The sequence below is a fragment of the Aulonocara sp. 'chitande type north' Nkhata Bay genome, linkage group LG19 (genome assembly GCF_057382095.1).
Source record: "Aulonocara sp. 'chitande type north' Nkhata Bay isolate Kocher_YH1m ecotype deep benthic linkage group LG19, A_spYH_male_GT1.1, whole genome shotgun sequence".
In the NCBI taxonomy this organism is placed as follows: Eukaryota; Metazoa; Chordata; class Actinopteri; order Cichliformes; family Cichlidae; genus Aulonocara; species Aulonocara sp. 'chitande type north' Nkhata Bay.
In genome coordinates, this window is record NC_141362.1 from 20,957,095 (window position 1) to 20,981,273 (window position 24,179).

The window sequence follows — 24,179 nt, forward strand, 5'->3', positions numbered from 1 at the left end:
ACACCTGGCCAAATTGTCCCACTCTTTGGACACCTGTTCAAACAGCACCTCCACTGCAGCGATACACTCATGGTATTCTTTAGACCTCTGCAGATCTTCCTCTCTCTGGCTCTGGAGCTTGTTGGCCTGGTGACAGAGCTCGAGCCAGGAATGGCTCAGACGGTCAAGCTCTGCATGCTCTGGAGACTCTTGGGCGCCTGTTAATCTGCTCACGGTTTCAGTCATCTTGGTCAGGATACTCTGTTTAGACTGAAGTTGCTGGCTGCATTCCTGAGTGAGTATAGGGAATGGTCACCGGAAATACTTCCAAATACCAAGCAGATCTCACTTTAATCCCATCAAAACCCAGGCCACAAATGTTGCAATCACAAGGGAACAGATCAAGATTCACTGTGCTGTATGGTTAAAAAGCAAGTGAAAACATACAGTAAAACCTAATTTAGAAATATAAGTACAGAAGCAAGGGATACTTGATAGTTATTATTGAAAAAGAGTAAACCTATCTGTGCATTAATGAAGGACTGATGATTATGATAGTGTATCCTACCTTGGCTTGTGACAGCATGTTTTGTGCTATCTTGGTCTCCAGCTCTGCTGGCCTTCTGGAGAGGCTGAGAAGCTGCTGCTCCATGTCCTGGAACAGGCTGGTTAGGTCTTGCTTCTGTTCCTTGATCTCTCTCCAGCCCTCTGAAAGCTCTTGAGCACTGGACATCCGTTCCTCTATCTGCACAAACACATGGTAAATCTTTCTATGGTCAGTACAATACTTGCAAGATGATTCATTTTAAAGTGTATATGTGTCTGCACTAGCACACTGCATGCCTTATTAAAGCATATACTGAGTAATTGCTTAATTAACAGCCAAGTTGCTTTAGTATGCTACAATATTTTGCACTTGGTCTGAAGTTCTTCAACATACCAAAAAAATTGGTCGAGCTTATTGCAAAATAGAGTGACTATTACCTATATTATGATTATATATCCACACTTTATATCCACTTTTATGTTGCAACAGGAGGTAAAAAAGATACCGACCGTGAGTTTGACTTGCTGGACCTCCGCAGCTGTCACTCTTACGGCGTCATCGGACAGGTCACACACAGAGCAAACCAGGTCTAGGTAAGTGCTGGCCTGCTCCTGAAGTGCTCTGTAGTGCTTCACCTGTGTTTGCAAAAGTAATAATCAAAATAAGTTATAGAAAAATAACTGAAAGACTGAAAAACTGTGCAGTGCTAAATACCTGCTTCAGTGCTTCCTGCAGACCAGATGGTCCCTGATCATTGAGCTGAAGCTCCTCTTGTACAGTAGAGAGCCACGTTTGGCACTGCTGCAATGTGTCCTGGTGATTAACATGTTTCTGCAGTTCCCGATCCAGACTCTGGTAGACCTGTGGAATATGTTTTGCATTACATACTTTATCCTTCAGTTTTGATTTGCTTTCCTTTTTTTTTTTTTAAACAAAACACTCGAGAAACAAAAGAGTATGGTCTTCGTCTTCAATTACTCACACGTTGGGCAGTACTGCAGATTGCAGAGTAGCTATCACTGGTTCCCTGTATGTGAGCCTGGACCTGCTGACTGATCTTGGTTTGAACTTGGTCTGTACAACTGGCAACAAGACCTTCTCCCTTCTGCTTCAAGCTGGCAAGACGCTCCTCAAAACTGGCTATTTCCTCCATTATAGCCTAAAAATGATGACACAAGAGCAAAGCTGTTGAATTAAGGAAAAGCAGAGCTAACTTTGGACTACTACTTTAAACTGTAACATCAATGCTTTGAAACTTTGAACAAGAAATACGAAGTTGATTACTTTGTGTCTGGCAAGCTGTTGAGTGGCCATCTCCATACTGCTGGTCTGCATGGAGTCTGAGGTCACCAGCCTACTGGACATCTGCAGAAGCCACTTCTCAGCTTCCTGCAGCTCACTGTTGTAATCCTCATGTTCTTTCACCCACTCCACAAGGTTCTGGACCTGAGCCTGAAACACAAAAAAACCCATTTCTGTGTATTTTTTTTAAATTACGCCTGAAAAAGTATAGGCTTTGGACCAAAGTTTGACTTTTTTAATGTTTGCTCATATATTATAATAAAAATAGCACAAGCAATGATTAAAATGTAGGATATTGGACCTATTTCACACCCTTCATTCCAAGTTATATTAGTTATATCTAAGTAGGAAACAGTTAAAAATACCTTAGCAGCCAGGCACAGATCCTGATAATCAGCCTGCAACCTTCTCATGTTTTCGCTGATAGTTGGATCGTTTACTGTATCAAGCAGCGCCTCTCCTTTCTCAGTGACAGATTTCACTGCTGACTCATGAGACTGGACTGTCTGCTGGATGGTCTGTGTGCATAACAAGGAAGAAACATATTGCATGTAAATCAAGCAGTTGTCTCTTTCTCTTTCAAGTTCATTCTCTCACTGGTGCAAAGCTAAAAAGGATTTAGCGGTATGAAGTTACCTTGTACTTTGCCAGCTGAGCCTTCTTCTGGTAAAGTTCAGCTTTAGGCTCTACATTTGATGCTAAAAGGTTCTTGGTCTCCATCACCCACTGGGCCTGGGCCTTGTACTTATCCATAAAGTCTTTGGAGAGGGAGATGCACTTCTCAAGGGAGCTATGCTCTGTGCGCAGAGCTGCCATAAGTTCCTCAAGCTGGAAGAGTCGTGTGCCCACCTCCTCTTTGAGCTGCTCAGCTTCAGGCTCTTCCAAGAATGCCATTGCTCGCTCTGTCTTCTCCCTCATTGCCTTTAAGTAAATGTGACCCTGCTCCATGTCAGCCTGAAGAGCCTGAAATGACATGGGCTAGCATGAGTGATCGATGTCTCTATTGTGACATAATACTTCCAGCGTAAACAGGCTTTAGAAAAAAACAAATTCATTTCTGTATTAGGTCTAATCCTGTGAACGTCTTTATAGATAGTATAAGCAGAAGAGATGCTATTTAATAAACTATACCTCTAGTTTCTTCATCTTTCTCTCCATGGCAAAGCGGTCCACTATATCAACACTTATAGCCACAGTGCTGAAGTTATTCTGAGCTGTGCTGAGCCAGTCTGAGAAGGTCGTGAAAACACACTGTGCCTCTTCGATGCAAGACACCTCTTCCTGGAGCTGTTTGATAGTCTCCTGCAAAGTAAAAAAAGAAGTAAACATAACAAAGAAAAAGTTAAAGAGGAGGCAAAAGCTTAGGGTAACTTAAACTAATCAAATCTTATGATTATCAGTCTAAATATAAATTCACAATGTCAATAAAGGCATAGTAATATTTGCAGTTCCAGTGACGTTGTGTTCAAAATCACGTTACCAGTAAATGCAGAAGCAGGGCGTGGTAGCGGGCTGTGATCTGGGTGGCTCTGGTACTGATCCTGCTGCTAATATGTGTCTCATCAAGAACCTGCTGAGCCAAAAGACTCAGGCCCTCCATTTCTTCTTGATAAACCAGCACTTCCTCCTGCCAGCTCTAATTAAAGAAGCATGCTATTAATGTCAGGACCAGACTTGGATAATTCGATTTTATTATATTCATTACTTGACTGCAGAGCAAATTAATTTCTTCAACATTCAGCCATGAAAACTAGAAAACCTAAATGACCTGATAGAGGAGACAATGAGTGACACAATAATATGAGCAACTAATTATTTACAAATAACACTGCAGATCTGTACAACTCAGAAAAGATTGTCACAAGTCTACCTTTTGTGTATACTACACTAACCTTTATGAGCTGAAGCTGAGCATCTTTAGTGGCACGGTCAGATCGCCGATGACTACGCAGTTGTGCTTTGGTCTCCATGCCCTTTAGCCAGCTGTCAAGACGCTGGAACTTCTGCTCCATCTGCCGAAGTTTGGCTAGAGCACTGTTGAGCTGGGCTCGGGTGTCTGATAGCCGGGCCTGGTAAAGCCGCCACTCTTGCTGAAGGGTCTCTAGAGCTCTGTCTTCTAGCTGAGGCAAGCCCCAGGGAATGACCAGCTCTCGACTCACCAGTAGAGTGTTTAGTAAAGCCTGGCCCTCTGTGCAGTGAAGCTGTAGTTCCTGTAATTGTATAAACGCTTGCTTTCACATAATATACTCCATGCTAGTGTTTTCTAACCATTTAATCCTTATTGAGTGATAATTTCCACAGTAATAATTGCTGGACCTGTAGCTTTTGGAGAGTCTCTTCCAGCATATCAACATCACCCTCCAGCTGGGTGTAGCAGCCAAGCTTCTCTTGTTCCTGTTCTAGCCACTCTTCAAATGCATGAAGGCCCCGTTGATACTCTTGGTGGGCTTTCACCAGCTCCTCAGCTTTGCCAACAGCCCTCTGAAGAAGTGGAGAGCGATAAAAATTCAGCGTGAGCTATTATTTTTCTTAAATTAACCCACAGATGAGTCTCACTTGTAGTTTTTTATTAAAAAAAGCATTCTTTTGCAGACATCTTTAGGTTGATTTTTTTGTTTCAAGCTGTAACACTGAAACTGAAATTCTGCATACGATTCTAGCACTGGTCAAATGTGTTGAGTTATTACCATTGCATTGTCTTTGACAGTGTTATAGCGCTCCTGCAGATCTTGGAGTTCCAGCTGAGTGACATAGTTCTCAGTGATGCTGGCACTCTTTGCTGTTATGGTGTCCAGTAGGGTGTTATGGGTGAGCACTTCCTCATACAGTAACTGAAACCCCAAAATTAACAATCCACTGAAAAAATATGCTTGTAAGACTATTAGAGCATAAGGTTAACACAATAAATTGTATATTTAGCAAACAGTATGTAGTAGTTGTAATAGTAGAAGATTTCAGTGCCTTAGCTTTGCTCAGATTTGCAGTTTTATCTCTCATCTCTGGGCATTGTTTATCAGCAGGATCAAGACTCTCCTCAACATGCTCAATCCAAGCAACAAACTGGCGTACATCTTCCTGGTAACTGGTCCACTGAGACAGGGAGCCCTCCAATTGACTATAAAATTTAAAGATTAATATACCGTGAGACAGTGTTTGATGCAACAGCGGTAATACGACATGAAAAAACTGAAAATACAGATGCAGCCTCAAAGTAAATCATTTACACTCTCCATGGAAATACATTTACTAAAGAATGCACTATAAAGCAACCAAACAGTACTTGCTGTTACTTTTGGTAATGCACAAACCTTTTGCATTGAATAGAAGCAGAGAGCAGAGCATCCCAAGAATCTTTTAGCTCCTGTATTTGTTTTTGAACCGCAGGCACTCCCTCAGCTGAGGTGTTCCTCTGAACTGATTCTCCTCTTGTGATCAGCATCTTCAGCTGAATTTCCTTCTCCTGACGTGCAGTTAGCAAAGCCTGGTGCAAAATCCACCCATGTGCATTTATTAAGATCCTATACTGGTATTAAACATGGTATGTTTTACTTTTGAAAAACAATAGTGACTTGGTATACCTCCAGCTTGATCATCCTGCTGTCAAGAACATTTTTGTCAGCTGTGGGAGCACAGTAAGTCTGCAACATATGGCTGGTGTCAACCACCCAGTTCTGCAGCTCTTTTAAACCTTGGGAGAAAAGCTGGTGCTCAGTGACTATCCGATCAATTCGTGATGCCTTCTCCTGCAGAACCATAAGGCAGACACAACCAGCAAGTTACCAGACAGATGGAATCCACAGCCGCTTCACACTTTCAAACTTCAAAGTGCACATGCAGATTTAGATATCTTGCAAAGATACATTTAAATTAGTTTGTATAACCTCATTTAAAAGAGCTGCAATAACAAAACAAAGGAATCAGTGTTTAGTTAGGTAAGTTAGTACCATCACAGTTATGATCTGTAAAACATTATTAAGTCAGAGCTCTGTCCAGTCTAGTTCCTCTGTCTTCTCTCCACGCCTACCCCAGAAATACCCCAGTGCTCAAGCAGTTTGGTAAGCATTACTTTACCTTTGTCAGGTTGGTTAAAGCTAGGTACTGAGCAGAGAGCTGTGACACACGGTGCACAAAACCCTTGCCGGCAGCATGTTCGTCCCACAACAGCTTGGCCTTCTCTTTCAGCCTGCTCAGCTGAACCTCTTGAGAGGCTAACTCCTCAAGCACAGACTGGAAAAGCACAAGCAGGTTATCAAAGACACATGCAAGCTGGCGCACAGATATATAAGACGGTTAAATTCAGACAAACAACAAGGAGTTAGAGATGGGAACATGACAAAAAGGAAAGCGAAAGAGATATCGTGCCAGCGCTAGTCTCAATAAAGCTCTTGGTCATGACATGCAGTCGAGCCCTCAGAAAATAGTCAGTGGACAAGTTTAAATAATGAAAAATGTTATAAAAGGTCTTTTCATAGGTTAAATATATTAACTCATATTAAGGACACTGTTAAAAAGACATATGAGTAGCAAAGGAGCAGAAAGTATTTGCAGTTAGCATAAGCTCTTGGCAGTGCATCTAAAGTGAAGAGCAGCAATGCTTTAACTCTGTAACTTAGCTGGAATGGAGAGCTTCTGTCAATGGAAGTTAGGTTCACACTTAAACTGAGTGGCATAATTGGCCTTTATGTGTGTTCCAAGTCTGGTTGATTTTGAACATTAGTACCTGTAGCTTGTGAAGCTCCAACTTCTTGGCTGTGAGATCATGAAGTCTTGTGCTGCTCTCCTGTACAGCCAGCTCTGTGGCGTTTAGGAAGTCCTGAACAGGTTCTGCACTCGCCTCAAAGTCCTTCATCTGTGACACAAGATTCTGAAACACACAGGTAGACTGATGCATCACTTGGCATAAATCTGATTTCTACACTGATGGTTTTAGGGAATAAGATGCCCCCAGTTACTGACAAGGGGTGTTTGAATGCTCACTTGCAGACATGTCTCTCTGTTGTGCAGACTGGACATCATGTTTTTCCAGTCCTCTCTGGCAGTGTTCATTTTAGCCCGAACTGCATCAACTTTATCTTTAGCTGTGACACTAGTGACAAGCTCACCGTTCACAACCACAGCATTCAGCTTTGACTGACCTTGCTCCCTATCACTTAGAAACTCCTGTTAAGGAAAAAAGGAGATGAGAAGATCAATTATTAGGCTGAAATATTTGATATAGATGCTAGGTCTTTAGTTAGTTCTATACCTGAATTTTCTGAAAGCTAGACGAGGCCTCACTGAGATTTTGAGGTGCATCAAAGCACTTCGCCGTGTTGATCTTAGCATTAACCAACCACTGTTGGAACTCTCTGAAGGCGGAGCGGAAACCTTGTTCCAGCAGCTTCTCTTTGCCCTGGCACTCCCTGGAGGCTTGGAGACTCAGACTAGAAACAAATCATGACGAATTTAAGAATTTCTTTTTGTCAATGTCATTATTTCCAGTCAAATCTGAAATTGTTGATTGTATTTTCTTATTTTTTGTTATAACTTTCTTGATCAATCATTTTTAAATACATGAAAAAATGTATCACACAGTATAGTGTATAAAATAATGGTCTACATTGGAATAAAACATCATTACTTTTACTTACCTATTGTATTCCTTGATGAGAGCAGACACTCTCTCCGACTGTGTTCCCATTTCTCTGGAGAATCGGCACAGATCGTTTAGTTTAGTCTTCAGACTATCAGACATGGGCTCAGCTTTGACAAGTTCCTCCAAAGTGTCCTAAATGGAAAACAAATATGAAGTTATGGACCGTCAATTAATATTAACTTATCATTGGAACCAAACTAAAGCCAAGACTTGCCTTTGCTATCTGCCAGCCCTTAACAGCTTCTTCTCCATCATTTTTTCTCTCTGCTTGGGTCAGCCTTAGTCGCCAGTCCTGCAGCTGTCGGTTGAAGTCCTGCAGGTCCTGCTCCAACTGTGCTGACAGGCTGTTGAACTCTTGTTCAGAGCTTGCTATCTGTGAGAGTGTGGTCTCTAGACTTGCACGTGTCTGTAGTGCTGCCCGCTCCCACTGTTCCCATGATGACAACAGGGCTGCTTCCTCTCGCTCTATAGTCTCATATCCCCCCGATCCGGTGTAGTCTCTTGCCACTGCTCCGCATCTTTGAACCCGGTTCAGCCTCTCTCTGCCTCGCTGCTTAGAGTCAAGCAACTCCTGGAAAGATCCAAAGGAATGGCAAACAAATTAAATGCAAATTTCTACTAATTAAATCTGTAAACAGCAGCAAACTGTGCCCCCGCTGGATATAACGAGAAGATATCTGTCAACTGAGAAACCTGTAAACTCAGTAGTTAATGTAGCCCGCTTTTAATATTTGTTTTCAGGATAAATCCATGCGCTCAGTGAACCAGTTGTTTGCTCAGTCACACTCATGGTCTGACAAATTAAACAGTGTATTAATTCCTTCCATCTGATTCTAATTTTAAATATTTTTTTTCTGCCTGTAGGACCTTTTTATCAGTTTGACAATCCCACTCCATATTTTAGACACTTTTATAAATAAATATAAAATAACAATTTCTTAGGTTTTAAATGGCACAGCTGACTGGGTAACTTAATTATACTGAGCTCTTGACTGTGGCCAAAATCATAAAATTATTGCTACCTCTGGCACAAAAAACTGGGATTCATGTCCAGCCCTTATTTGATGCTAAGAAGCATGGAGGAAGAACATCTTGATTCCTTATGGTTGTCTCCCTAGTGCTTACTTGGGGAAGTTTTCAGGCTGGAATATGAGACGTGCATCACAGTGGAAAAACTAAATAACCTCAAATACTTTTTGCCTTGAATATAAGCAATTATGGTTATTAAGCTTCCTCACCTGCACTTTGGAGAGCTTTCTTTTAATGCAAACTGAGTCTCCTGACAGGTCAGACCAGCGTTGGAGTTCCTCTTTTGCTGAAATTAGCCAGTCGTTGAAGTCTCTCACAGCATCAAGATATTGCTCATGCTCAGACACGATGTTTTGCATGGACTGTACTTTACCCTTTGGGGGAAAAAAGACAATGAAAACACTGTCAGTTATGAATGAGTCAGCTTCCTGGATCCAGACTCTGTTTAGCTGTCCCGTTTTCCTGTACTGATGATCAACGATTCAGTAATTATTTGTAAGCACCATTTAGCCTATGCCTGAAGTTAAATCACCTTGACAACAGCCGAGATATCAGCAAAGTGTGCATTGAGCTCTGCCCTTGACTCTGGTCCAAAAATCTGATCACCAGTTTTTTCATGCAACTCCACCGCTTTGTCTGTTAGGCGTGACAGGACTGCTGCATGAGTGTCCACGTCAGCCTGGATGGCTCTGAGGCGCTCAAGTAAAGCCGACTTCTCTTTGAGGCCTGGCTGCTGAGGCAGAGTCATCCCCACCTCTTGCTCCACTGACTCCATCCACTGCTGCAGCTGGCTTTTATTTTCCTGATAGCTGGTCCACTGAGCCACTGTCCACTCCAGACGACTATAGAAAAATGACAAAATTTCATCACGTAATGTAGATAATGTAACTTTTATCAGATGCCGTGTAGAGGACATGTTTCCTACCTGTGACAACTCATAGATGTCATTAACATATTAGCCCAGGCATCCTTCAGGCTCTGGAGCTGCAGACAAATAGCTTCTTGCCCTTCCATTCTGTTGTGCTTTAGAACCTGTTCACCTTTTCCTACTGTCATGTTGAGCTTCACCTCACCTTCACCCTTCATTAGCAGGATATCCTGAACATATGAGAAAACAGTAAGGAAGATCTATGAGATCGCTTATGCACTTCAAAATGTGTCCAGACAACACTGTGAACCAAATAACTGCATTTCTGGTACACATTATTTACTGACCTGTACAAGGCCTAGTCTTTTTTCCAGAGTCTCTTTATTTCCTACTGTGCTGTTGAGTGAAGCCAGGCGCTCCTGGACACCATTGAGCCAGGTCCAGGTAGCCTGCAGTGTCTCTTCAAAGGCCTGTTGCTCTTGCAAAGTGAGCTGGCAACTGCGCAGCCTCTCTCTCACACGCCTCAGCAAGGCCTGGTGTTGTGATTGAAGCTGAGCAGAAACTCTTGTCTCACTTCCATCACCTCGCCCACCTTCATTAAGTGCCTGCCCCTCTTGACAGAGACGCTCAAATGAATCCCTGCATGTAGGAAGGTAGGATGTTTAATTGCTTTGAATCTTTTGGGCACATTCAGAAACAATGATAATGCACTAAGCAGTCTTTCCTTGGCAAATAAACGTGTATAGTTAGCACCTTTCTTTGAGCACTTCCTGCTGGTATTCCTCCACTTGTTCCAGGACAGCCTTTTCAGGACCACGTTGCTGGGCTTCAAGCAGATCGGTGGTCATTTTCTTTTCCATGTGTTCCAACCACCATCTGAGCTTCTTAAGGCGACCCTCAAATCTACAAGGAAATCAAAATGCCTCGCTTATAAATAGTGGGCTTACAAAGGGCTTTACAGATGCAGTTCAGCAGAGGTGCTCACCCTTTCATAAGAGATGCACTGTCTACCAGGATCTGTTGGTTCTGTCTGCACTGCTCCACAAAGCTGTCCCAGTCCTGCTGGATGGATGAAAGATGCTGCTGGACCTGCCCAGCGCTGGCTTTGGGAAGATGAAGTAGGAGCTTCTCTCCTTCCTCACAGACCTGAGTCAGACGTACCTCACCCTCCTCCACACGATCCATGGCACCCTGATAGATAATCCACATCACTTTTAGTTTCGAACTCCTTCACATGTGAATCATACCATTACACAAGCAGCATCCAGAGCCAGAGGAAAGACATTATGCTTTTAACCACAGATACTGCACATACAACCCCTTCCTGTGGATGCTACATCATTTAAATGATCAAGTAAAACATCATTGTAACATCCTCTAAAAACACTTCTTTGGCTGTTAGTCAATGCCAAAACTTATGAATACAAGTGGCAATTTTGTATTTGATCACATCTTGAATCAGTGACACCTACTTATGATTTTTACCTATTCAAAACCTTTAAAGTCTTCACTATTACTATATATTGAAAGATTAAAGATTATTTACTGTAGTGGTAGTAGTCACTGTACCTTCAGTTTCTGCAGTTTGCGTTCCACAATTTGAGTGTCTCCTGATCGGTCAGAGCATTCTTTCACTATCTCCCTCTGCTCTGAAAGCCAGCGATGAAACTCCTGAACTAGGTCTGAGGAATTGGGGGTAAAGAGAATTAACATCAGGTGTAGACTTAGACAGAATGAAATCTAAACAATTAATAAAATAATAAAAGTTTACACCAAGCATGGATTCCCATTAAAACGCAGTATACCTGTACATTTTTATCCAGCCAGCCTTCTTACCATTGAACTGCTGCTGAAGACCGTTCTGCAGTGAGGCAAGTGTCCTTGCAGAAAGCTGGTTTGCAGACTCATAAGTCTTGATAAGATCAGTGAGAGCTGAACCCAAACCAGCCAGCTCCTCAGATGGATATTTTCTGCACAACGTGTTGAGGCTTTCTCTGGTGGAGTCAATACTCCCTTGCTGATTTTGCAGCTCCTTCTGGAGATCCTAAAAAACATGTTAAAAATGTAGTTTTGATTATCACTGTAACTTCTCAAATTTATAGAAACACATTGCATTCACCATCAATATTTTTTGTAAGGGCTATAATTTTAAATTGCTTATTATTTAGACTGTACCTTCACTCTGCATATGTCCTCAGGATCTGATCCAGTTGGAGAAGAAACTAGAGAATCTTCCATACTTTTTAGCCATGCAGACATCTGTGAGATGTAGTCTTCAAGCTGTTTCCGTTGGGAACTGAAGTCCATTAGATTTCCCTTAGCCTGCTCATGTAGCTTCTGGACAGTGCAGATCTTTTTGCGCAGGTCATTCTCCAACACCTAATACAATCACAGTATTTACTGAAGAAAGACCAGTTCATCTGCAGCGCTTGAGCTAATATTTGTTTGTTCAGACCCACCATAAACCAGAGTTGTATTTAGTACCTGTAGTTTAGCTGGAGTCTCTTGGTTTTGACTGCACTTCTTCAACTCTGCCACTTTACTTTGCAGGTCTTCAAGTCTCTGCTCCTTCTCGCCAAGTTCCACCTGTGGCGTTGTCGAATGAGAAAAGCATGTCACGCACAAGCTCACCTACAACAACCAAACCCAGGTAAAACAAATCCTTGCCAGTTTTCCAAGACATCATATATCTTACTGTACCTTCAACTCTGTAAGCCTTGCTGATATCTTCTGGCTGTTGTTTAGGTTGTTCAGGCTTTCATTTAGCTCAATCACACTTGTGCCAGTCCAGCTCTCAATATCATCATTGATTTTACGCACATCATCCCACAGGCCCAAACACTGGTTTAGTCGATCAATGTTGTCATCTACCCTCTCAGACACCTGGGAAATGGAATACACTTTACCATTGTTGATTAAACTGGGTGGACAGTAAACCTTAATCCACAGTAGATTAAATTTATGCTCTGTTGTACATCTTACACAGAGTATAGCTTGCAAAGCTCTCTGTTAACACATAGACACAACACAGATAGAAGTCCAGTCTTTTTCTCCGATTTAAAAAAAAAAAACCCAAGTAGAGAACTTTATTGTTAACAACAAGGCATAACATTGATGCTTCAGAAATGAACTCTTAAAGTCAGGCTTACATCCAACCACTGGTCAACACATGTCTCCATATCCTTTTTCATCATTTGAGAGTCACACTCGGGGACCTTCTTTAGTTCAGTCACCAGCTGTTTTCCTTTGCTGGAAAACTGATCTAGTTCATGCTGCTTGGCAGCCAGATCCACCTTCACTGCTTCATGCTACAAATGAAGTAAAGACAGCAAAGTACTTAAGTAACACAATGTAGTCTTGAACCTCAATATAAGAAAAAGAATAGAAGCATAATTCCTAAAAGCGATATAAAATATATATATTTTGTTCCAACCTTGGTTAGTGACCTCCTAGTTTCCTCGTGGTCCTTCAGAACAGAGCTTATCTCAAGCAAAGGTTCAGCACTCTCAATAGTGCTGCTGAGGGAGGCTTTCAGGATTTGGTATTCTCTCATAAGCTCAGTAAGGACACTGCACTGCTCCTGTCTATCAAACGGAAATGAGTTCGTTTCATTTTAACTGTAAATTAACTGGAAAATACAGTAAATTGAAGAAAAATGTGTTTAAAGACACTCAAACACACTTAAAAACATGTTAGAATGAAGGAATCCCCATTGCTTTTACTTCTGTACCTCTCTGCAATGAGCCTCTTGGTGTCTTCCCATGTAGTCTCTAGCAAGCTGATTTCCCTCAGTACCTCTCCAGCCAACTCTGCATCCCTCTGAGCCAGCTGGTTGCCTTTGTCCCTCAGCCACTGCTCCTCATGCTGGTGTGACTGGAGCTCATCCTCTAGCTGATTAAAGAACCGAAGTCTGACACACAGGGGGATAATATGTATAGTTATTGACTATGTTCAGTTGTCAATTTCACCACTTCACATTTGAATTACATCACATATTGCTGGAATACTTTACCGTTGCTGTAAGCCATGCAGGCTGGGCTCTTTAAGGCTCTGACGGTCTGCTTTTTCTTCAATATCTTCCACGGCTTTCAGAAGCTGCTCTTTCCGCTGTCTAAATGAAGTCCACAGAGCCCCCAGGGCTTCTGCTTCACTCTGCTTAGTACCAAGCAAGTTCCTCACTGCATCCAGCTCAACACTAAGTGAATCCGCCAGCATGCGACATGACTTAGGAGAACCCTCATCAGCACCAATGTGAAGATGACTTTTGCATAGACTGCTGTCCAGACTGATGGCTAGAGTCTCGAGCTGACTAATGTCTGGGACAATAGTTGTCAGCTCTTGCTGCAGCTCCTCCACTCTTCCACGGTCCCAGCTCCCAGCACTTTCAACAGTCTGTCTCAGACCCCGCAAAACTCCAGTCACCACACTGTGGGTCTGCAAAAAAGCCTCGAGCCTCTCCAGGCACTCCAACTGGAGCTCGGCTATATTGTGGGCCTCCATGTAGGGCTGCAGACAGCTGTCTGCTCTGCTACGTAGGAGCTGTGCATCACCAGGCTCACAGAACTGACAGAGCTTCTCGGTTTGCTGCTCCAAACTCTCTCTCACACTGGACTGCTTCTGCAGGGCCCCCTGCATCTCCTGTAAGATGCAAGTTTTAGAGAATCAGCTGTTGCTCTGAAAGCTCAATTCCTCTGCCTATTTCCTTTTATCTTGGAGAAAAACATGTTGGTTTTGTCAGTCATAGCCTTTAAAAAAAGGCCATTGAATGTTACATTCAGTTCAATTCATATTTAATTTAAATAGCACCAAATCACAACAACAGTCGCCTCAATGTGCTTTATATTGTATGGTAAAGACCCTACAATAATACAGAGAAAACAGAGAAAACTGTTTGGCGACAGTGGGAAGGCAAAACTCCCTTTTTAACAGGAAGAAACCTCCAGAAGAACCAGGCTCAAGGAGGGGTGGCCATCTGTTTCGGGGTTGGGGGTTTACATCTAAATTTAGCAAAATTTGGGTATTTTAGAGACTTGAATTCAACTTTTTCCATAATATGTCTGAAGTACATCTAAATAGTAAATTAAGGGAAAAAAAAATCAGGTTAAATTTGGTTCAAAAGAAAAATTTTAATAGTGTTCAAGATTACACCTTGTATTTTTTTTTAAATATTTGACTGATTTGATTCCCTTTTTTTTAAATATGTATGTGTGGTTGTGACTTTAAGATCAAATAGACATACAATGTCACCCTGCGCTACACAGAAAAGGTATGCATCTTATACTTCAATAAAGACAGATAGCAGCATCAATAGATATTCAGTAAATGGAAAAGTTGGCATGGTGGTAAAATGGTCAGCAGTGTTGCCTCACAGCAAGAACAGCTTGAGTCCTTTTCTTTTGATTAACCAGAGTTAAGAGATAAAGTGATGTATTTTTGTGTCTTAAAGGGTGGCTTAACAATGTTTAGGTAAACCTGTCTTTTCAGCATGTCTTTGCCACGGGTGTATTAGGGATGCAAATGTAAGAAAAACATTTCAGTTCTTACCTTTACTTGTGTTGCAGCAGGTTGCAGTTTGCCGATATTGATTTGAGGAGATGAGTGAAGATTTGAGAGCATGTTCTCACTCCATTGGCAGAATTTAAGCAAGGCCTGGTCAAACTGCTCTACCAGTGAAAGGTGGCTCTGAAGCTCTGAGATTCTGGAGTAGAAAAAGGCTCCATGGTAACTCCACAATTTAGTTAGTGCAAGACAAGCTTTAAAATTTAATTTGCAGTCAGACTATTTCATTGTACCTTCGAGGGAGAACTTCATTTTGGACATGCAATCTCCTCTGCAGGGTTTCAAGCTCATCTTTCAGCTGACTAACTCTCTCTCCCTCTGCAGTGGGATACAATGATGTCCCCAAAGATGCCAGTTCAGCATGAGCCCTCTCAAGGGATTGAACCTCAGAGTGCAAGACCTGCAAGGAAAAAGTATTCATCCATGTTGTTACAATAATATATTATTAATTGAATTCTGTTTCATAGTTAAACTGTGTCTGTATAAATTGTACCTGCAAATCCTGTATCTCGCCGCGGAGCTTGGCTTTATCTGCTGACAGGAACGGACTTTCTGGTTTGGACGCAGATTCACTTCTCTCCAAGCAGGAAACAAAGTTTGAATGCTGCTTCTCATACCTGAAGGACATCAGAAACATTGGAATTGTAAGATTTATTTACAGAGTTGGGTGCACTTTGCTTCAAAGGGAGACACGGCTCTGTTTTGTCTATTGTCGATATCAAATGTAACTATCAGCATTTCTTAATTTTATCCTAAAGCTTTTAAAATTACTATGCTACATACAGTAATCCATACTTTTGCCAAAGGGAGAGCAGGTTTTCCAAAGTGCTCTGTTTGTCCTTTGCTTCCTGTACATGCTGGTCATAGGTGGTGTTTAGCTCTGTCACAGTCCGCTCTGCTTGCTCTTTGTCACTCAGTCGACGGGCGCCAGCCGACAGCGACAGCAAGGTTCCTCTCAGCCGTTCCAGACACTGACAGGCATCCTGGAGAATAATAACACATGGCAGTGACCAACAAAGCCTCAACCTGCACTCTAGTACCATTACTGGTATTTAAAGTTAACTCGCAAAATGAGCAATTGTAGAAAGAAATAATACCATGTGGTTTTGAAGGGCTTTGTAGGTCTCTGATGAGGAGGTGCAGGATTTGATAGGATGCTCCAGGTTTGTATACAGCTCACTAAGAGATGCTTGTACCTGACAGAAAATTAAGACCCGATTAACTCCATTAATTATTATCTCTCTAATCTTTTCTATATACCACTGTTACTGCAGCAGTATCAGTCAGTGAATATATACCTCCTCTAGGCTCATTTTGAACTTCTGCTGGTGAGAAGAGCTTTCCTCCAGCTGTCCATCAAGCTGCTGAACGCTCTCCTTCAGCTCCTCCCAGTACCTGCCGATTTGGGTCAAACGAGCCTTGATGCGAGCCGCCTCCCCCGAAGACACAAACTGAGCCAGGGCTTGGGAGTCTGTCTCCAGCTGAGAAAGAACCTCCGCTCGAGACTGAAGTCCTGCCGCAACAGCCTGAAAAAGCAAGACAATTAAACTGTAATAAAGTCCAAATAAGATCTTTATGACTCAATCAGTGTTCCTCCATCTAAAAAGAGGTCCTGCCCACAATTAAATCACCAGTAGTTACTGTTTTTTGCTGTGGGTGTCAACGAGAGAGACAGTCTCGATGGGCAAAGCAATATTGCACTGTTGCTTCCAATGGCCTCTTCAGACACCTTATCGATTTTAACTTTAATGTCTTGGCTTTGTGGTTATTGTTTGCTGGCTAATATTACTTGGTTTTATGGTTTTAATGGGTTGGAGCGTTATAATACACACTACTGTACCTTGACTGTGTCGATCTGTTCCTCCAGAGGCAAAGTAGAAGACTTCATTGCATCCAGCTGTTTTTCCTTTTCAGATATCCATAAGGAAAAGGCTTCAAATCCAGCTCCAAACTGATCCCACTGGTCTTTCATTTCTTCCAGATTTTTGACACTGGGGGAGTAAAAATGATAAATTATATAACTTTTAGCTGCAAGCAATGCCTGATATTCATGTTAGGTGTAAGACAGCTAAATTTACTACTGCACATGTCAGTCAGCACATTCTCAAATGCACCAATGTGTGTATGCGTATGTGTGTTTCCGAACAAAATAAAAGCTTTAATCAATGAATCTATTTTCTTACTCTTTTTTCAGCCCAGACTCTACTTTATCCACTTGTTCGCTGAGAGAGCGGGCTTGCTGTAAAAGCAGAGTCTTGTTTTTGGGGCCCAGCTGGATTTCTGCTGATCTCTTCAGCAATGTGTTCATATGTAAGGCCTTTGCTTCACATTGCTTCAGCAGTACCTGCTCACAAAATGGCAACATTTAGTATAGTTTTCTACAGTATTTATCTAACCCATACCTTTCAGTTTAAATGTTAAGAGTCAACCAAAAGATATTTTTTGGTTTTGTTTATTTGTTTGGTTTTTTAACTTAAAAAAGAAGACTTACTCTGGCCTGATCAAGTTCAACTGCCAGACTTTCTGGACTGCTGAAGTTCAGGTCTCTCTCCATTGTTGAGCGTGCTTTGTTAACAAACTCATGAACTGCTTCCTGTTGGCTGTCAAACTCCTGCCAGGCTGCCAGTGTGACCTGGGAATGACAATCGTCAAACTCATTAAGGTCAGATCAGCATTATTTTTAGATCCATTCATTGTGTTTAGTGCTGTTATCAAACCTTCATATTTAAATGTTGTTGCAAGATAATAATCATTCCCCCAGTGGCAGAAAAAACACGTAAAGATCACACTAACAGAACACAATGACACGGCACTATACCAAACCTGCTCGGTATGACTATTATGTATGCAAATGACACCATAGCGTCTGCACCTATTAGCAGGGGTGATGAGTCAGCACTGCTAACACTTGACAAAAACCACACCATACAAGGCAGCAACTGCACAAACATTAAATTCATTACTGATTATCAGTATAACCACTAGCATAAAAAAGGCTGAACTTAAATTTCCATTTCAACACTAACCCCTCATCTCACAAATAGCAGCACCATTAAGAATAACATATCTGACTCACTGCAGCGAGGCATCCTTAGAGCTGTAATGCTTCTCAAAGAACAGTACTCCATTAGAAAATATCAGTCAGACCTTTCAATCCTCTATACATAACATTTTCCTTTACTTACTTCATTCATTTATTTATACGCAGCAACACACATTAGCTTATATAATATATAGTATAATGTAACTGTGTCAGAGTCCTGGAGAGAGTAAACATGCAAAACAATATAAAAACACATAAAGGGGAAGCACTGTGAATAAAAGTAAGCTTAGAAATAAAAAAGGCCTCAAACTTCACAACAACAGATGCTGAACTGAGCAATACTGAGGACTACGCAAGAGTAGAGAGTCAGTTAGAGCAGAGAGAAAATGAACAATTTGACTATCATCAGAAAAAACTTCTTACGCAATAAAGTTTACTTTGACTTTGACTCACACTTTAACAAAATAATATGAGAGCAAAGCAGTGGAGCGATAATGCGTGCTTCCACTTGGCAACCTTACGTGATATGATAACATTCATTACCGTAGTTACGCAGATGATACACAGATATATGTTTGATCTACTCATCTCATTAGCACTTGACATTAACAAATTGATGACTATAAACGCCTTAAAACTTAATAGAAACAAACTGGAATTTTCTTTTTTAAATTGGCCCTAAAACCAAACATGATCTGCCTTTTCATGAGTTGGGGACATCACCTGACGTAGTACAGCCACAAATTAAAAGTCTTGGGCTTTATTTTAGATTCTGGTTTGAACCATTATTGGTTCCACCATTCTTCCATCTTAGGATTATCGCCAAAGTACGAAGTTTCCTGCCATGACTCTGAAAAACACCTTCTCAGTAGACTGCAACTTATCTAGAACTATATGAAATATGAAGGTAATGAACAAAAACAAATCATTCCAGTTTTAGCAGGGCTACATTGGCTTCCAGTTTCTTACAGAGTTAATTTTAAAATACTCTTACTTGCATATAAAATCCATTTTTTTACTTCCTCCTTCTCCTCCCCCAAATATTTCTTAATATGGTTTTATGGGCGTAAAACCCTTACTTATACTTATACTAGGTTATACAAATTGAATCGAATTAAATTGAATTAAATTGAATTGAATAATACAATTGCTAAATTGATCACTACACCAGGATTAAGCTCAGATCCTGGGAATAACTTTTCACACCATATGCTCATTTCACCAGAATTATTCAGAGCACAGTGTCACAAAAAGAACTTTATGACTTTAGTGGGTGAAGAAGCATGCATCAAAAACACTGTTTCATCACTTTAGCCAGTGTATCAGTGTATCAATAGCTTTCGTTGCTTTCAGATCAGTCTTAAACACTGCTCACCTCAAGGCTTTGCTCCTGTGAATCCATATTCTGTTCCATTTTGCTAAGTGTGTTCTCTAAACTCTGCAGGTCCTGCTGCAGAGTCTCCCCCAATCCTTCCTCAGCCTGGAGTTGCTGGCCTCTGGTGAAAAGGTGCTGAACATCCTTCCTCTTTAGTTTCAGGCGTTTTAATAGTTGCTATTGGGAAACATTAAAATTGTTTGGTTATCAGAGTCAAATTCAATAAGAAAATCAAGCAAAAACAAAATCCAAAGCACGGTAATGTGGAATTATTTGTTTGGTCTAAGGATACCTGATGAACAAGCAGCATCTGTTGGGCTTCTCTAGCAGTTGAGCAGTCCAGTATTTTAGTAACCTCAGCCTGAGCCTCTTTCTGCCCCTGAAGCAGGTCTTCCAGTGTAGTTTGTACCTCTTCTCTGAATTGTACACAATCCCCAACAGCCAGCACCATCTTCTCAGCCTGATTAAAGACATCAGAGAAAACGCAACGCTGTCACAAACAATACTTATGCTTGGATATTGCTATTGTCTGCTTCTGTTGGCTGGAAAATGTCAGTTTCATGATGTCAACTGTAACAATATTTAATAACTCATATCTTAGACTGTAGCTGATGAGAGATATTTTGATAAAATTCAGTGGTCTCACTTATATGGTCCACAGGCCAGAGCCATCCTGTCAAGAGGATGACTGCACAGCATGAAAATTTATATCTTAAAATTGGAGGGAAATCATTTATAATCCCAATTTTAACTGTTTTTCTGTTAAAAAGTAAAATATGACTGTGATTTAGATCTACATACGAAGTATTTGTGCCTAATTTTTGAATAAATTACTGGTTTGTTAAAGACTAGTAGGTCCAACTCAAACTGGGTTGCATGTGGCAAGTTAACTAAAATGAGTTTCACACTCTTCATACTATATCTGTATTCACAGTTTATTTTTACTGTATGGTATTTTAATTGTTTTTGGCACCTTAAGATAAAAACATGTGAGAACATCACTTACCTCTAACAGAGAAGCGAGAAGACCCTTAAAATCAGTGGAGAGCTTGCTCAGTGCACTTCCTTGCCTCTGGGCATCGCTGTCAGCACAGATTTCAATCAGTACAGCCATACGGCTTTTCAGCCAGCCAAGATTCCCCTCCTGTAGCTCTGCATCATTCCTCAGCTCCTGCACACAACAACAGAGTGTGATACGACCCGTGTGGACAAGAGTCACCTGACCCGGAGTGTTTATACAGTAACAGCTTCAGACACGACACTGAGAAGATGTGACACACCACAGAAGAAAGTGGGAAAGGAAGTAAACAGTTTGGACTTTAGGAAGAGGACTAACTCACCGTTATGGTAGCCTTCACCGTGCCATATTTATTGGGGTCATTAGCTCGATTTCTCAGCATCCTTAGTTGGCTTTCTTTAGATATAAGCCAACAGGAAAGTTCAGCGTATCTGTTTGACACCAAAAACAAATCTCATGAAAACCTTGAACAGCACTTTAAATTCATACAGAAAATGAGTACTTCTCTAAAAAAATATATATATAATTAAATATCAGATGCACTATGGAAGCTGGGATAGACTCCAGCCCCCCGTGACCCTGATAAAGATAAGTGGAGGAGAATGGATGGATGGACATAATTTGGAATCTGTGATCTTTGCACCAAAAACTGAATACACTCGTAACTGCTACAACTACTGTTCTTTTTCTCAAGTGAATGAAAAAATGTTAACATGATTACATCGGGTATGCCAGGAATGTGTGGCACTGCACGGCAATGACAAACACACAGTTTTATTGCTGCAGCGCCACAAAACACGAGGTTAAATTCTAAAGTATGTGCGTATGTGACATTTACAGAAAGTGTTTACACTGAAAGAAATGAATCATAATGACTAATTTTATAACATTATTGCACCTTTTGTTGTACTCCTTCCATTTATCTTGGTGCTGCATTAGCTTCTGGTGAGTGTTCTCAATCTCCTCCCGGACCTCAGCAAAGTCCTTTCTTGCCGTCTCCAAGGTCTGGTGAGCCAGGTCACCCTCGGGGAGTTTTTGACAAAGTTCCTCCATCAGCTGCAGCCTTTTCTCACATATAGACTGTGGACCCTTTTCCCTAAAGAAGGCCTGAAGGCCATTTATATAAAGCAGAAAATGCATGTAAATCCAAGGCAAAACAAAATGCTGCTAAGCTGGGTGACAGGAAAGAGCTTCAGCTCTTGACACACTTACTGTGCGAGGCAGTGAATTGATTCACACTGAGTTAATCAATACATGTAACCAGGCCAGCCAGCCATCTACACTGTGCTTACCCTGTGCTCCTTAATGAGCCTTTCGCTCCCCATGCTAGCCAGGTGGCGGTTTTCCCTGGTCAGCTCTGCCTGGCACTCTTGCAGTGACAACATCAGCTTGCTTCTTTCCACCTCCACCTTCAGATGCAGGAGATGAAAGGGAGCATCTGTCTGTATATCCTGAAAAAGGAGAAAGACAACAGCAAAGCTGTCAGACTCTGAGCAGCACAGTTTGTTTGCACCAACTTTTTGAAAAGCTGCAGAGAGAGTTTCAGTCATTCCAGTACATTTTAAGAATTTCCTACTATCTTATAAAAGTCATATTGAGATTGAAAACATTTTAAATTAATGGATTAAACATCCTTGACACCAACCTTCCAGTGTTTATGCAGCTTTCTAACTGTTTCCTGCAGTGACTGCTGCTCCTGCTCCGGCAAAATGTCTGTCAGCTCATCACAAGCTTTCAGGAAAGTGTTCAAGACCCGCTGGTCGAGCTGTCCAAAGAACTCCTGAAAAAACCCATAACTGCTCATCATGTTTAACACTTTGCACAGACTATACTTTGTTTCATTGTTGTACATGTTACTGCACTGGGATTCAATACCGTGTATACTGTCATAAACTGATATGAACGATCTAAAACATCTGAATCTGGCAAAGTACACTCACAGTGTGTTTCTTCAGCAGCTCTTCTGGGTTGCCTCTTTCTGTCAGAAAGTTCTGTGCCATTTTAAGAACCTTCTCCAGCTCTATCCGTGACTCATCAAATCTCTTCATTAGACTGCTGTTGGCCTCCACATGTTTTCTCCACTCTGTGGACTCTTTAATCAAGTTCTAGGCACAAAACAAATCATTTTTAGTGCTAAAATAATTCAGTCACTGATTACGGTGGAGAAGACAGCAGGTCTTGATGTTTACCTGTGATGAGGTCTGCAGGTCTGCTACCCGTTTCTGCAGTAGACCCATATCCATATGCTCGAGGGTTTTACTACTGTTCATTATTTTCTGGATGGTCTGGTGGTCTTTCTCTATTACTGTCAGACACTTCTTACAGCTATGTGTGAAGGTTGCCAGTTCCTGTAGAATTAAATGACAGGTAGGGTGTTAGCTTAGGTTAGTTAGTTTAGGCTAAAACATACATAAATCTGCTCGAAATCCGAACTACTAAAATGCCTCAGTGTATTTCACAGTTACTCACCTGGCATTTCTGTTTAAAGTCTACTGGTCCCTCCGAGTCGGTGGTGCTGGTGATATGACTAGCCTTCTCCAGAGCTTGGTAGAAGCCTGTGATATTCTTCTCCATTTCCTCCAGTGGAGGTAAAAGCGATTGAGACTCCCGAAGCAGAGGCAAACATCTCTCCCGTATCTGATTGGAGGAGAGAAATGGTAATAATATTTCATCATAAGAAACTTCATTATCCTTAAGTTCAATACAGGTTATCCATCCATTATGATTTTTAAAAAAAAATGTCAGTATGTAAAAACAAAATGTTCTATTAGAGTAAAAAAGCAGTTTAGCTTTTATTTTCTTAATAAAAATGGTACATTTGATGTTGTAGGAAGTGGCAGTTCTTGATTTAATTTTAATAAACCATGGGCTAGAAAATCTAAGAGGTTAAATCTCACAGCTTGGATTTCATTTAAAGACCTCCTTTGCTCAGGAATACAAAGTAGTGCAAAAAAGCTAATAAAGTAAGTAAGATGCAGTGGTGTTAAGCAGCAGGATTTCTATTTTAATCACACATTAAAGTAAGGCCATGTAATCTATATAGACTTGTACACACGTTACTCAGCTGCTCTTTGATTGAAGCCATCACAGTCATCATCTGTGAAACTTCCTCTTGTGGAGTGTCTTTGGTTAACAGCTGAGCTGTGCGGCTTGCTGCCTTACAAGCTGCTTCCATAGCTGGCAATTTGTGCTTAATTTCCTAGAGGAAGTTGAAAAAAATTATGATATATCATATAATAGAGAATACATAAGGATTTATCTAAGTTGAGAAAGCAGATTTACCTCAACATCTTGGACAAAGGCTCTGCAATTTAGAAAAGATACTTGGATAGGAGCTGTCATCTTCTCATTGGTTGCATCCATGAACATCTTCAGTGTATTAATCCCGTCTTGGTAGTCTTGCCTCAATTTATCCACCTCATCCGCTCTTGCATACTGCAAGTGAAATAAAAGATACCACAATATTTTTGTCCAAATCGTTAAAACTTGCAGCTGTTTGGATAATAAGTACAATTCGATATTTTTTGGTGGTGAATGTGTTGTTCCAAAGTGTGTTGCATTTACATGTTTGACTTTAACAAACAGTTCCCTCCATCTCCCGTTCAGCAGCAGAAGTTGCTGCTTTAGATCCCGTGAGACCGTATCGTCACACGTCTCAATGAGAAAGTTCCCGGCATCGTTCATGTCCATGTGCTGCTGGATCCAGTGGGAGAAGTTTCTGAAAAAGTCCTGTAACAAAGAAAAATACAAAAGGCAACACAACTTTAACTGTACACTCCTTGGCCAAAGAGAAAAATATGCTTTTCTTTCTATTCATGTTTTTA

At 41.2% G+C, this 24,179-nt stretch overlaps 1 protein-coding gene across 3 annotated transcripts in view; it reads right to left on the reverse strand.

Moving 5' to 3' along the window:
• Positions 1-24,179, reverse strand: part of syne1b (spectrin repeat containing, nuclear envelope 1b) — a 67,724-nt gene that overhangs the window by 31,901 nt on the left and 11,644 nt on the right. For all 3 annotated transcript variants that reach the window (XM_086275664.1, XM_086275661.1, XM_086275663.1), the window contains 59 exons: positions 23,920-24,084; positions 23,638-23,790; positions 23,411-23,554; positions 22,825-22,992; positions 22,545-22,703; positions 22,296-22,460; positions 22,001-22,135; positions 21,648-21,806; positions 21,254-21,462; positions 20,678-20,786; positions 20,344-20,508; positions 19,630-19,797; positions 19,338-19,514; positions 17,411-17,551; positions 17,103-17,263; positions 16,760-16,910; positions 16,218-16,445; positions 16,017-16,115; positions 15,715-15,902; positions 15,413-15,536; positions 15,153-15,319; positions 14,905-15,058; positions 13,373-13,998; positions 13,091-13,270; positions 12,794-12,944; positions 12,510-12,668; positions 12,061-12,243; positions 11,845-11,946; positions 11,536-11,739; positions 11,197-11,404; positions 10,930-11,042; positions 10,346-10,551; positions 10,114-10,263; positions 9,708-9,999; positions 9,418-9,590; positions 9,025-9,334; positions 8,702-8,866; positions 7,678-8,034; positions 7,459-7,595; positions 7,074-7,251; positions 6,806-6,988; positions 6,549-6,692; positions 5,900-6,055; positions 5,407-5,571; positions 5,137-5,309; positions 4,790-4,943; positions 4,516-4,659; positions 4,145-4,309; positions 3,721-4,038; positions 3,309-3,464; positions 2,960-3,130; positions 2,465-2,791; positions 2,194-2,346; positions 1,811-1,978; positions 1,509-1,685; positions 1,241-1,387; positions 1,036-1,161; positions 548-724; positions 5-270 (listed from right to left, as the gene is read on the reverse strand). In XM_086275664.1, coding sequence (XP_086131790.1) covers positions 5-270; positions 548-724; positions 1,036-1,161; positions 1,241-1,387; positions 1,509-1,685; positions 1,811-1,978; positions 2,194-2,346; positions 2,465-2,791; positions 2,960-3,130; positions 3,309-3,464; positions 3,721-4,038; positions 4,145-4,309; positions 4,516-4,659; positions 4,790-4,943; positions 5,137-5,309; positions 5,407-5,571; positions 5,900-6,055; positions 6,549-6,692; positions 6,806-6,988; positions 7,074-7,251; positions 7,459-7,595; positions 7,678-8,034; positions 8,702-8,866; positions 9,025-9,334; positions 9,418-9,590; positions 9,708-9,999; positions 10,114-10,263; positions 10,346-10,551; positions 10,930-11,042; positions 11,197-11,404; positions 11,536-11,739; positions 11,845-11,946; positions 12,061-12,243; positions 12,510-12,668; positions 12,794-12,944; positions 13,091-13,270; positions 13,373-13,998; positions 14,905-15,058; positions 15,153-15,319; positions 15,413-15,536; positions 15,715-15,902; positions 16,017-16,115; positions 16,218-16,445; positions 16,760-16,910; positions 17,103-17,263; positions 17,411-17,551; positions 19,338-19,514; positions 19,630-19,797; positions 20,344-20,508; positions 20,678-20,786; positions 21,254-21,462; positions 21,648-21,806; positions 22,001-22,135; positions 22,296-22,460; positions 22,545-22,703; positions 22,825-22,992; positions 23,411-23,554; positions 23,638-23,790; positions 23,920-24,084 — 10,853 coding nt within the window. The remainder of the gene's footprint in view (positions 1-4; positions 271-547; positions 725-1,035; positions 1,162-1,240; positions 1,388-1,508; positions 1,686-1,810; positions 1,979-2,193; positions 2,347-2,464; positions 2,792-2,959; positions 3,131-3,308; positions 3,465-3,720; positions 4,039-4,144; positions 4,310-4,515; positions 4,660-4,789; positions 4,944-5,136; positions 5,310-5,406; positions 5,572-5,899; positions 6,056-6,548; positions 6,693-6,805; positions 6,989-7,073; positions 7,252-7,458; positions 7,596-7,677; positions 8,035-8,701; positions 8,867-9,024; positions 9,335-9,417; positions 9,591-9,707; positions 10,000-10,113; positions 10,264-10,345; positions 10,552-10,929; positions 11,043-11,196; positions 11,405-11,535; positions 11,740-11,844; positions 11,947-12,060; positions 12,244-12,509; positions 12,669-12,793; positions 12,945-13,090; positions 13,271-13,372; positions 13,999-14,904; positions 15,059-15,152; positions 15,320-15,412; positions 15,537-15,714; positions 15,903-16,016; positions 16,116-16,217; positions 16,446-16,759; positions 16,911-17,102; positions 17,264-17,410; positions 17,552-19,337; positions 19,515-19,629; positions 19,798-20,343; positions 20,509-20,677; positions 20,787-21,253; positions 21,463-21,647; positions 21,807-22,000; positions 22,136-22,295; positions 22,461-22,544; positions 22,704-22,824; positions 22,993-23,410; positions 23,555-23,637; positions 23,791-23,919; positions 24,085-24,179) is intronic.